Raw genomic sequence first — 13231 nt, 5'->3', positions numbered from 1 at the left:
TTTTTTCCAAAAAATCTCATTAAAAACAATTCGTCCCCGGAAAAAACCAAAGCATCTTGAAACATAATCCTAAAGATTTACATAAAGCAAACCTAACATACCCCTTTATAAGATATATTCAACCTTTTAGAGATAACACCGAAAGTTGTGGAATTTTCGTAGACTCTACCACAGCACGCCGACAATTTAGGCCGGGGTCTTGTTGACATGGGACTTGACCCATGAAACCCTGACCTCCTTTGAAGCGGGCTAAAGTTCTGACGTCAAGGTCGGACCTTCATGGAAAATCACAAAATTGTGTACGCCGGCACATATATATATATTCAAACAACAAAGATACCGAAGCGCTGATCTGAGTTCTTTAAACCCTAACATGTCTTCATACTAAACTACGTTACACAGCGGTTGTTTATCAGGTTTTGTAGCTCGGTTGCCTTCTCCCTTCATAGCGCCGTTGATACACAGAAGCCTGCCTCTTTCTTTCTTCACCTCTTGGTTTTTTCCAGTTCTGTGCTTTCGAGTTCTACGAGGTCCGGGTTTCGATCCCCACTGCATCAGTTTCCTGCAACAATGCCTCCCCGCGCTGTGAAGAAGAATGCCGTCACAACCCCCCTCAAAAAAACGGCGGCCAAGGCTCCAAGCAAATCTCCAAAGACCCCGGCCAAGTCCGTGAGCTCTAGCCCACCGAAGGCAGAGCCCGAGGTTGTCGAGAAAGAAGAGTCGAAGCCGTCGCCCAGCGTTGAAACACCGAAAGCCGAAGAGAAAGCCGTTGAGCCGTTTCAAGATTTGAACGAGCCAAGTGTCGAGGCTGAGGCCGAGGCCGAGGCGGAGAAAGAAATTCCCATAGAAGATGCCATTGAGGAGGAGAAAGGTAGGGTTATTATTTTCGTGTTTTTCTTAGTAACACTTCAATATGAGTTTTTGGGCAACCACATAGCGAGCTTGGGGCTGCACTGCATAACATACACTTTTTTTGGGGTTAACTATTCTGCCACTGTTGCACACTGCCCCATCTTGAATTTATCATTTGGGTCGAGCAAACCACTATTCTGACACATCTGCAACCTGCACCATCCCTTCTGAAATTTATCATTTTGGTCGAGCAAACCATAGCGAGAATGAAACTCTAGTGAATGGCTTACTACCTGATTGATCTTTTTCAGTTTTCTTGTAGTCTTTGTTTCGTTATTTGCTGTTGGATATTTTCTGTGGTATAATTCGTTCTGTGAGGAAGTCCCGATAAGATACAGGTCCTGACTCACTATAAGAAAATGAGCTGTAGACGTTTGTGTTTGTTTGAAGCAATATTTATTGTGATTTGTCTCTCGGGTTTTCAGAATCCACCAAGGATACTGGTAAGCCCTCTGCAGAAGGTAGCGAGGAGGGCGTCAAGGGAATAGACTTGGAGAACAAGGAAATCGATACAGTAATGCACGAAGCACAGGATAACGAGGGTAAGGATAACGAACACCAGGATGAGCGGGTTGGAAATAATGTAGTCAGTGGTGAGCAGAGCCAAGGAAATGAAGCTGCTGAAGGAGCAGGATTCCGTGAAGAGGGCGTAGAGGGAGACGGAGGTGATGACCAACATGACGTGGAAATGCCAGCCATGGTCAAGGAGCGGATAAAGCAGAAAGAGTTTGAAGTGTTTGTTGGTGGGCTTGATAAGGACGCTGATGAAGAGGATCTGAAGAAGGTGTTTAGTGAGGTTGGTGAAGTTGTTGAGATCAGATTGCCAAAGAATTCTCGGACTCAGAAGAATAAGAGCTTTGCATTTGTTCGTTTCGCTAGTGTGGAGCAAGCCAAAAAGGCAGTGGCAGAACTCAAGAATCCACAGGTGCTGTTTAGACATTTCCTGCAATCTTATCTTCCTCTTCTTTTTGTTTGAATGTGTTGTTATAGTGACTTTAATCTTTGGCTGTCCTTGTGTGGAGGCTTTTGCAATATTTTTATGATTTGTTGCTTTGGCTGATTGTATTTCTGTTTATCTGGTCAGGACCCAGATTTCTTTTGGTTGTTTGTGGGCACTATTTAGATTTGTGTTTGTGATGGGGAAGTGGGTTTATCAATTTTTTGAGATCTTATTCTGACTAGTTGTTGCTCTTCTTTTTATGGATGGAGTTGCAAGTCACTAAATTTTGCTATTGTTGTCCGTGTCAATTGAGGATGCAACACTTGCTCTGTTGCTTTGTGGGCATAATCAGTTGAAGTCTTGTTGCACTCTTTGTGCCATAATTGGTTGAAACTTTGTTGCACTGATTTTGTTTTTTCTTAGCTTTTTTTGTGGCCAATATTAGATTTGTTTGTTTGAGTTTGGAAAGTGGGTATGTCAGTTTTTGCTGTCATATTTTAACTGAGTGCTGTTCTGCTATTTATGGATGGAGTTGCAAATTAGTAGGTAAATTTGTTCTTGTCGTCTGTTAATTGAAGAAGCAATAGTGCTTTCTCTTTTTTTGGTGGGTATAATCGGTTGAAATTTGGTTGCTCTGTATGTTTTCCCCATAGCTATTTTAACTATTCTATTTGTTTTTTATTTGTATAAATGAAAATGAATCCAAGAGAAAAAATGATATAACTGTTTTATCTATTGGTTATGGTATTATTGCGTTCACTAATTGGCAATGTGCTTGAAAACTTCAGGTGCGAGGGAAGCAATGCGGAGTTACACGAAGCCAAGATAATGAGACTCTTCACGTACGCAATATTTGTAAATCATGGGCAAAAGAGGCTGTAAGATCCTATACTTCTTCATCACTGCCTTTGTATTTATAACCATGATATTATGTTACCATTTGTTTATAGTTTACAAGATGCTTGTCTAATAAAGAGTATTTGTTGATTGAAACATATATAGGGTAATATTTTGGGCACATGAAACATATTTATATTTTATAATATCATATGTTTGCTTGCAATTGCACGTCTTTATTTTTATTGTCACTCTCTGATTTTCACAAAACTTATTTTGTCTGAAATGGCTCTTGTTTTTTAGCTTAAAAAGAAGTTGACGGAATATGGAATAGACAATATTGAGGAAATAACTTTGATGGAAGATCCACAACAAGAAGGGATAAATAGGGGGTTTGCATTTCTGGAGTTCCCCACTCATCTGGAGGCTACCAATGCCCTCAACCGCTTGCAGAAGCGAGACGTTTTCTTTGGTATTGACGTTTGTGCAAAGGTTGCATTTGCCAAATCTGGCATTGAGCCGGATGAAGAAGTTATGGCCCAGGTAATAATTCTGTGTATCATTTTTTTATTTTAATGCCTGCTATGTATGACCTGCATTGTTGTGTTTTCTGTAAGAGGGGGTATTTTATAAAGGGTTCAGTTTTGCTAATATTAGGTGCTTTGTAATAAAACTGATACTAGATGGTGTCAAAATCTATTTTTTAATCCTAATACTTCCATGCCATATTTGCGAGCCTATTGTGGAAAGACAATTCTTGAATAGGTTATAAATTGAGGTCCTTACATTTTTTGCCCCATGCGTCTATTTCAAGTGCTTGTCCCTTAACAGTTCTACCTGTGTGGCCTTGTCTTCCTGTCTGAGACATTAGTCAATTAATAAAATAGTTGACGATTGAAATATTCAACAGTGAAATAACTGATGATAAAAATCCTTGTGCAGGTAAAGTCTATTTTTGTTGATGGATTGCCACCTTCTTGGGATGAAGACCGAGTTGTGGAGAAATTTAAAATTTATGGTGAAATTGAAGAAGTGCAATTGGCACGAAATATGCCTGCAGCTAAGCGAAAAGATTTTGGGTTCATTTCTTTCAGAACTCGTGAAGCCGCACTGGCCTGCATTGAAGGAGTAAATAAGAATGAGGTAAATGAAGAAGATAACAAGGTATGTTTTTATGTGCTTTTATAAAATAGCTATTTTTGTATTTTCTCTAATGAGATTCTTGGCCTTGTTGTACTAATTGTATTGACACATATACACAGGTTACTTTGAAAGCTACTCTTCGGAAACCTCAGCAAAAGGGACGATCAGTTAAGGGTAGGGTTCGTGCAGGATATGGTGTTAGTCGGGGGGGCAGGGTGCCATGGGTTCGTGGCATTGCTGATATTGAGCCTAGGAGGATGGGAGCACGTGATAGTCGATTTGGGGTTTATGAAGGAAGGCGATTTCTAGATGAAAGACGTCAACCTTTTGGAAGGTCATATGATAGGAGAGCATCTGGTAGTAAAAAAATGCCAACTGTTTTTTGCTTATGATATAGAATAGCCTTACCAGATAATTGGATAGCCAATGATTTATGTGTTCAACTTTGGGTGTTATATTTTTAGGTCCTGCTTATGTACGAAGTGATTGGAGGAATTATAGAGAAGATGATGCTTATTTTGATAGGCGAGCTCGACCTTCAGGCAGATCTGTTGGAACTGTTACTAGACGATCCTCATACCGGGATGATTATGCATATCAAGGGGCTGGATATGCTGAGAGCATGCCTCCACGCAGGCCTCCATACCCTGAGGATAGCTACAGTCATCGCATGAATGGAATGTCAACCTATAGTGATGGACATATTCGTGATTATGCAGGGGTATCTGGGTCCAAGCGTCCATACTCAGATGTGGTAAACTCTCTAGCTAATTTACACATTTTTAAACATGTTACTAACTCTGAAAATTTGGTATTGATTTGGTTTGTCTTTTTCTTGTCAGGATGATGATCTTCCATACCCAGGTCGGCATTCCAGGAGTCGTTTGGATTATGATTCAGGGGCTGATTCACGTTACGGAGGAGTGTCCAGGTATTTAGTACCTACGTTTTTAATAACTTGAAATTTTATTCATTTTGTCAAGTCCCAAGGTTAACACTGGACACCATGTGTTGGTTTGCCCTGTTGTGTAGGCCAGGACAGGATTCCCAACTAGGTTATGGTGCAGGTAGCAGAACTTATTCAAGTGACTATTTGCCTAGTGGCAATGATGTGAGTATTTCCTATTAGACTGTGGAATTAAGATTGAGAATGCAATCTGTTCTTGTTCTCAAACATTTATTGATGGCATCAGGTTGAAGGTGGACCTTATCCATCTGGGGGTTATGGACGTGGCAGTAGCTCAGCATCATATTATTGAAAAGTAAGCTTTTAACTGTTTTACCATATATGATATTTAATTCAATTACAATATTAAGCAAAAGAACACTGTTAGCCTGCTCGTGTTTTCTTTTTATTGTTCAACAGGTCATGTTTGTACTGTTTGTTCTTTCTTAACTCGTATTTTGTTTGATTTAGTGATGCTTATTCTTTACATTCCTCCTTATATCTCTTGATGTTACACAGATTTGGGTACAGAGTCAGATGCAATAAAGCAGAACAGATTTAATTCGAGCACTGGGATACAGTTGTTTAGCCTGGTTCTCTAAGAAAACAAAATCGTTTTGAGTAAATGTTATATTCCTCAAGTCTATATAACCTGGTAATTAGGGAAATATTCAAACCAGTGTTAAGTTATGGCTATATATGACGTTCAGAGAGAATTTGGGTGTTGTCGAGATGTCAAATTGACAGTATATGATGCCTTAGCAGGAAAAGCTAAGCTTATTTCTTCTCCTGTTGGAGGTTAGCAGATTAGGTGAGCAAGTTAACAACATACTGTTAACCATTTCTGGGTTTTTCCAGAATGAAGTGATAGTTTTTTAGGAGTAATGGCGGATTTAGGATTTATGTCTTCAGACGAATGAAACTCAACTTATTACTAATAGGATGTTTCGATAACTTGTTTCTTTCAATGAGTAAGTGTTGCCCGCAGTAGGGCCTCAGGAGACAATACACGTTGCATATCATTGATGTTCAGTTATTTTCTACAACATTGCTAAGTATAATTTGGTATTTGATGGAGCTTTACTGAAGCCAGATTTTTGAGTTCCAAGTTTCTTCTATGAAGATAGGAAGGTGGATAAGTTTACTGATATATGGCTCCCAAACATTTGAAACGTGGCCAAAATGTGGTTGTTCTTATTTATTGTACTCAGCTTGGCAGCATTTATGGATTTTGCTATTTTCTTTTGGACACTGTTAAGAAACAACTTTGTGGTAGATAAAAATATCAAGTACTATGTACAATGAAATTGGTTTTCATCAACATTCAAGGATTTGAACTATAAGATATAAGTGGGCAATTTTATGAAGTGTTGCTAAACATGCGATACCTAAGAAATTTGGTATTATTTGGGGTTCTGTTAAAGAGTAATCCAACAACGATCAATTTTGAGACAGGAGTGCACAAACATTTCAATCGTTGCATCTGAATGAATTTAATGAAAAGTAAATGCTCACGAGGTAGTCCTTTCTCCACCGTCAACATATGCCTGGTGCCCTGAGTGTAGGCAAAGGATGCATCTAAATAGTAATGAAGTAAATGGGGTGCCAAATGTCTTGAAGAATTCCCTTTTTGAACTGGCCAAATGTTTCAACATTTGGGATGATTCAGAATTCGCACGGGTATAAACATGAAGTTTAGTGACACACAATTCAACTCGTTACTTTTGGCTATGAGCGTTAGCTTTTTTTAATCAATTGAAGCTACAAGAATATATAACATTTCAAGGTTCCAGGTTCCTTAAGATATTTTTTTTATGAGGTCTCTCTTGGTCAATGCAATACTGGTGAGATTTACTTGTCTTGTTTAGCTTTCTAGATGCTAATCATGGTTTCTTCAAGTTTGGAAATAGGATGCAAGATATTACACACATATGCCATTGTGTGGCCTATAAAGAGGATGGGCACGTGCCAGTAATAACATGGTTTCATTGCTGGAGTGTGTTATTGCAGCTGAAGCATATTACATTGATAACAACTTGGCTGTGAACCTATTTTTGTTTAGCCGCTAATGTAATCATTGTTCTGTATTTCTTTCTTATCGATGTTCTCAGGAATATAATGATCGTGTTCTCTTGACTGTTACATTTATGCAAAGATTAGTCCGGAGACACAGTCCAAGATGCCCCTTTGCTGTTAAAGCTGGTTAATCTTGAATTATTATGAACCAGATAAATCAGGAGTTGAGTTTATCCTGATTTAGTATTTATGGAAAAATGCTGGCCTTCACTGGGTTGCTCATCTATTGAGGTATTCATTTTTAAGTTCAATATGTTGGCAAGTTGAGTTCCTTTCCGAACAAAATATTAGAAACTTATGCTTCAGTAGAATCAATTTTTTTTTGGTTTAATCTTTATTATATGCATTATCAGAATAGGGTAATTTCTTTTTATATCGTACAATTGGATTGTCTACATCGAAGGGTGCTTGTGGGGCCTATCTATACATTCCAAATTTAAACTAAATTTTTTATCATTGGCACGTGATCTCGTGTGGGTCACAGTGCTGTTAGCATGGAGTTCACGCCGAACCTTATGTCTTAACAGCCGTGCCTATCACTGAGGCTAATTTACGGATATAAGCCTCAAGCCTGGTCCTGTCACCGAACTTAATTTATACTGCCGAATGACAAATTATAGGGCCTCCCTCAAGTCTAATCATTCCTAATTTTCCCTAAAACCAGGATAAAATATTCTAATTGTCCTTGAAACCAAGAAAAGTATTAGAATTTATATCTTATTATGTTGTAAGCAATTTCTATCGAAGATTTTTATCATTGCGTAGTTTAAATAATACACAAAGATTTGGTTTTTTTTGGGGTTTTTTTAGTTAACTATAACTCTAATTCCAGTGATCTTTAAAAAAATTTAAGTTAATTATAACTATAATTCGATAGAGATCTTTAAAAAAAGCTTGAGTTTAAGCCGTTTAAACTTGAATTTCACAATCTTATTTGAAATTGTACTCTTGATTCCAGAGAAAAATGCCATTAGCATTTGGTGTTACATCTAATTTGGTATTACTGATGTTAATGTTTGTTTCTAAATAATTGATGAAGTATGAACATATCGATTTGTTTTTATTTTTTTATATAAAAATTGTTAAATTAATATCAAAATTCATTCATCAAGGAGAATTTACGAGCTGTATATCAGATGGTTTTACTGTCCCAAATCTCAATGGAGGGGTTGTTCAGGGTATTTGAGCCAGTGTAATGTATGGCATTAAATTAATGAAGGGTTGCTCGTGATTTTGCATGCCCTGTTATTATATTTGATATTTGTGGATATTTATGAAATTTGTATTTATGACAATGATCAAAGTCGATGTGTCACCATTAATGAGGAATTGGTTACATGATGATCTTGACATGCATGGTGGGATCTTGACATGCATGGTGGTTTATTGATTTCATTTCAATCAATAATTTTGCTTCTAATTGAGTTGTATTGGTTCCATTAACGAGGAATTGATTACATGATGATCTTGACATGCATGGTGGTTTATTGATTTCATTTCAATCAATAATTTTGCTTCTTATTGAGTTGGGGCATAATGGTGACTCTTTGTTTATTCATGTTGAAATAGAATAAGCCATCTTTTTGAGATTCATTTATATATATATATATATATTTAAAGGTTATTTCATTGTCTTTGAAATTGTGTTTTTAACCGTTATTTTTTTGACATACACAATGATTACTTGTTGCGAAGAAGAGCTCTAACACATGGTCGGGTGTCATCATCTTCAATTATGTTACCTCGTAAAAATGGTTGTAATAATTTTCATTGTAGATATGTTTTAAATATCCAAATTTTAGTTAGTCAAAATACATGGATGGTTGCTTTTCACGTTGTGTAGGCATGTTGAAGTAGGGCTTCGTTGGATGTTTAATGATGGTAGACAAGAGTACTTCATAATTGAACCATGTCAAACAAGATTGGTTTTTCGGGAAAAAACTCTTTTCAACATTTATATAAGAAGAAGATGGTATCCCTGACTTTAAAGTGTGCAACTTTTTTTCAACATTTATATAAGAAGAAGATGGTATCCCTGAAATATTTTGACTTTAAAGTGTGCAAGAAGGTGAATAGTAATAATATAGTTCTTTGTGATTAAAAAAACAATTGTAACGTACACTTCACATTTTGTTCAATGTTCACTCTCTTTTAATGATAGCTCTAGGTCTTCAGCCAAAATGTTGCAAGGGGTGGTGATCAATGTAGTGGGTTGATAGTTTTTTTTTGTTACCTTAGTGTCTTTAGATTTTGGATAACCCCAATAGGCACTTGGTTGATTCCCACTCCTAGAGAGTAATGGTGCAAGGACTCCTTTTACCTAAATACCAATAAGGACCAAGGTAGCCTTCTAAAATTCTGAAGGGAAGCCTAAGTCTTTAGGATTTTATGATCCACCATTTCAAGAAGGGTTGTGCTAGCTCATAAATAAACACTACTAGGTCAAACCTTGTATTGGCACACTTTGATAGCTTGCGTGGCATAACATCAAGACACTTTTGAGTAGCCTCTTGTCTTTCAATGGGATTCCTTGAGATTGGAAGGTCATAAAATAATGGGATTACTTGAGCTATTGCAATGGGATTACTATGCGATTAGACAATTTGGTCATATACACACAAACAATTGCTCTTATCACTCTCTTCTATAACTATCTCCTTCACACTCATTGCTCATACTATGGGACAACAATGGTGATTGAAGAAAGTCAATTTCATAGCTATAATTGTAGATAGATTTAGGGTTTCAAAACCCTATTGGAATCTTCATGATGCTTCTAGAAATCTCTAGTGGATTACTATATGCTAGTACCTCCATAAGGGTGATTAATGGTGTGATGTAATGGCCACCTCTCGGCCTTGTAAGGAATAATTGGATAAACACCTTATCAAGGGACTCCATTTGATGAAAATGAACCAAGACTAGAAATATATCAACCATTAGAATGAAATGGGAATCTCTAAGACTTATTTTGTTGTTGCTAGGGACCCAACCTTTCTACTTCTTTGACCTTGAGTCAAAGGGTTATATGTTTTGGTCTCTTAGAGCATTTTTTAGGATTTGACCCAAACAACCTTTCTAGGCCCCCAATTTTATATTCCTTTCTACTTAAATAAAATCATATAGTAACTATGTTGATTCATCTTGAATTATCCCTCATTTTTCTAACATATTTGATCCATTTTGAATTTTTTTAACATACCCAAACTCCTCTATGCCTTATTTAGTGTATGGGGTAATAATAATTATTTTTCAATTGAAAATCATTTTTTGAGATCAACATCACCTTCTTCTCATCAAGAGCTTTTAGGCGGTATAAACTTTGTTAAAATCAAGTCCAAATTGTCAAGATATGGTCATTTGAAAATTTTCATCCTCAGTGCCATGTCCATGATATTGAGTAATTGTCACGTGGTAGATTGAATGGCACCCTAGTCCATGTGTCACACCAAGTTGGGTGTCGAGTTAGCTCCAAAGCCATCCATCCCCACCATGTCATATTATAGCTTAGATTAATGTTCTTTACATGTATTTACATATGTGGGATTTTAATTAAACTTCAATTCATTAATTTTATGAGATATTTATATTATGTTATCAATATAATATTTAAAATCCACTTGGCCACATACTAAAGTCCAAGGTGTTGAAGACTTGGTTTGCCACCATTCAAAATTTTCCATTGTAAAACTTTAAATATTTTGTGCATTCCAGAATTGCCATCATAAATTTTCATTCATCCTTGATTTTTTTTGTTAAATTCATCTATTCTTGATGGCATTGTCTGTTGCATGGTAAAAGCTTCAAGAATTCTTTCAATTGTTGATGGAGTAGATTTTAGCAAGCTCAACAACAAATATTGGTGAATTTGTATTAGACATTAAAGAGTATAATCTTTATTGAAGGAATTATTCTAATTTATTGAAAAAATTCCTTGTATTGAGCTCCAATATTCGTTGATTGGGTAAAATTATTGCACATAATTTCAGTATTCATCATGTATGGAAATTCCATGAATGTAAGTAAATTATATGCATACAAATATTCTCCTACTAAAGAAAATTTCTCTCCTTGTTAGTACAAGAATTTATCACATTCAAGTAAACGAGATTTCTAACCAACATTCGCTATCTTTAAAATAGGATGGGTTATTATGAGAATTTACCACATTTATTTAAGTAAACAAGATTTCTTACTAGCATTCACTAACCCTACAATTTAAGTATACATTGCGTCATATGTATAAGAACTTGTATACTTGAGGACTCAATCAATTCCTAGGAAGAAGACAACTTCATACATTTTTCATACTTTGGGAAATAAACACATTTTTTTAACACAAATGATTAGATAGACTATTAAGTTTGCGCTCGAGCATACAAAATTCTCGGGGAATATTTACACTACTTTTCCATTCACTAGATCCTTCAAAGGAGGATTGAAATCTGTTTCCAAATTTGTTAGTTGAGCTTCTATATTGTAAGTAGTCTACATAAATAAGTCCTACAAAACTAATTTAACAAAATGATGAATTTACCAAAATAGGACACAAGGATGATTTGCAAGGGGCTTGTTTAAATGAAATTGAGTGTTGGCAGGTGACTTGTTTGTATTGTTGGAGCTTTGAACCTCTTTACTCTCCCACTGTATCTGCATTTCTGAATTATGCCCATGTAGAGTGTCAAGTTCATCCTTCTGTTGATGCACTGTTTGTTTGAGTGTCTAGAGCTATTCCAAGAGAAATGTGGAAATATTCATTTGTTGATGTATTTTCCATTTCAAATCCATATTTTTGATGTGGAGAGCATCAAAGTTATGAGGGAAATCTTTACAAATGTTGCTATGACCACCTGTAGTTTGAGTTCCTTTCTTGGATGCCATTAAGCATGGACATGGGAGAGGAGGCCAAGATTTAGGAGAGACAAGGGACAAATGGTTCCAAAGACTAAGAAGACAACGAAAAAGGAAAGTATAGTTAAAAAATAGAAAGGTTTCAAGAAGTATGAAAGAGGAAAATTTAAATTGCTAAGGAGTTCATGAAAATAGTCAGAGTATGGAGTGATGCCAAGATATCCAGAGGAATAGTTCCAAAGGCTAATTACCCTGCCATAGCCAAGATTGTAGAGCACTGCTACTTCCCATTCAAATATAAAATTCCACTACGCCTCAGAGGAGTTAGCGAATTTGTCATAGGTAAGCATGGGAATATTTTTATCATTTAGTTTCTCCCAAGAAATTGACGACATTCCAAAGGGACCAATCAGACTTGCACAAGCTAGATTTAAGAGGGGGTGAGCAACCTCAACCAATAGAAAAGCCCACAACCGTCTAAATTTAACTGAGGTGCAGAGAAACCTCCTCAATCTTGTGAAAGCATCACTCTGTAACCACCCTCCTCTGAACACTCATTGACATCTTATAGGGACTACAGATCACTCTGTAACCACCCTCCTCTGAACACTCATTGACATCTTATAGGGACTACAGATCACTCTGTAACCACCCTCCTTTGAACACTCATTGACATCTTATAGGGACTACAGATCACTCAAGAGCTGAGCAACCACCCCAAGTGATCAATCCCTAAGGTCAAACCTTTTTTCACTGACCTAACACCTCAACCACACACACAACATGGCAAGAGTGCGGTTATGAGCCACCATCAGCATGTACAATCCCACTTCCATGTGGTTATGACTTCAGTTATGGTAAACATGAAAGCTACAGGTTATGAATGCATATCTGATCATAAATCTCTGAAATTCATCTGAGAATCACCAAGAAGGTCTAATGCCCTCTCAAGTAGCTACAATAATACTTGTTAGCCCATGCATTCATCAACCATTCACATACTTATGAAATCATGAACAAGATCCATAACTAGAGCACATCATAGAATTAGGCTTATAACCAGCGTATAACCAAAATATTAGGCATGAAAAATTAGCGATCAAATCAACATAATAACAAGTGCTCATAGATAACAATAGGGAAATAACTCTTATTAACTTTATGCAAAAACCAACCAAGTTAGGGGCTTCCACATACCTCTTGACCATAGATTGGGTTGAACCAAATATTTCTTTCAACCAATCACCCCCGTGCCATATTCCAAGCATGAATGTGGGATTTCATGGGATAAACCAAGACGTAATCAACCAGGGACTCCAGAGGTTAAATCACCTATACCCTCAAGTAACTGTGATCTCACCTAAACCGGTCTTGAGATCACAAAACCAAACTGAGATTGCATGCCTCATAATTTCTTTACCATACATTGATGAATTTCCTTGTATCCACCCAATTTTCAAGGGCTTCCCAGAAAAAATCATCTCCACTCCCAAGCCTTGGGAATTTTCCTGAGACCACCTCACCTA

At 36.7% G+C, this 13231-nt stretch overlaps 1 protein-coding gene across 1 annotated transcript; it reads left to right on the top strand.

Moving 5' to 3' along the window:
• The first annotated feature begins 313 nt into the window (after window positions 1-313).
• Window positions 314-5886, top strand: LOC149220575 (uncharacterized). Its single transcript, XM_089384822.1, has 11 exons — window positions 314-871; window positions 1338-1837; window positions 2641-2730; window positions 2993-3232; window positions 3632-3853; window positions 3952-4189; window positions 4297-4586; window positions 4675-4763; window positions 4865-4943; window positions 5026-5094; window positions 5298-5886. The coding sequence occupies exons 1-10, from the start codon at window positions 571-573 to the stop codon at window positions 5089-5091; spliced, it is 2115 nt and encodes a 704-aa protein (XP_089240948.1). The 5' UTR covers window positions 314-570; the 3' UTR covers window positions 5092-5094; window positions 5298-5886.
• The last annotated feature ends 7345 nt before the right edge of the window (window positions 5887-13231 follow it).

This window comes from Pinus tabuliformis, chromosome Q (genome assembly GCF_031772625.1).
Source record: "Pinus tabuliformis cultivar Carrire ecotype Pingquan chromosome Q, CPIR1, whole genome shotgun sequence".
NCBI classification, from domain to species: Eukaryota; Viridiplantae; Streptophyta; class Pinopsida; order Pinales; family Pinaceae; genus Pinus; species Pinus tabuliformis.
Note: the sequence above shows the minus strand (reverse complement) of the source record. Positions and strands in the feature narration are given on the sequence as shown.

Excerpts from the sequence above, each read along its gene's own strand:
- LOC149220575 (XM_089384822.1), top strand. The coding sequence starts at position 571 with ATGCCTCCCCGCGCTGTGAAGAAGAATGCCGTCACAACCCCCCTCAAA. Across the intron at positions 2,731-2,992 it reads AATCATGGGCAAAAGAGGCT|CTTAAAAAGAAGTTGACGGA; the intron begins GTAAGATCCTAT and ends CTTGTTTTTTAG. Across the intron at positions 4,190-4,296 it reads ATATGATAGGAGAGCATCTG|GTCCTGCTTATGTACGAAGT; the intron begins GTAGTAAAAAAA and ends TTATATTTTTAG.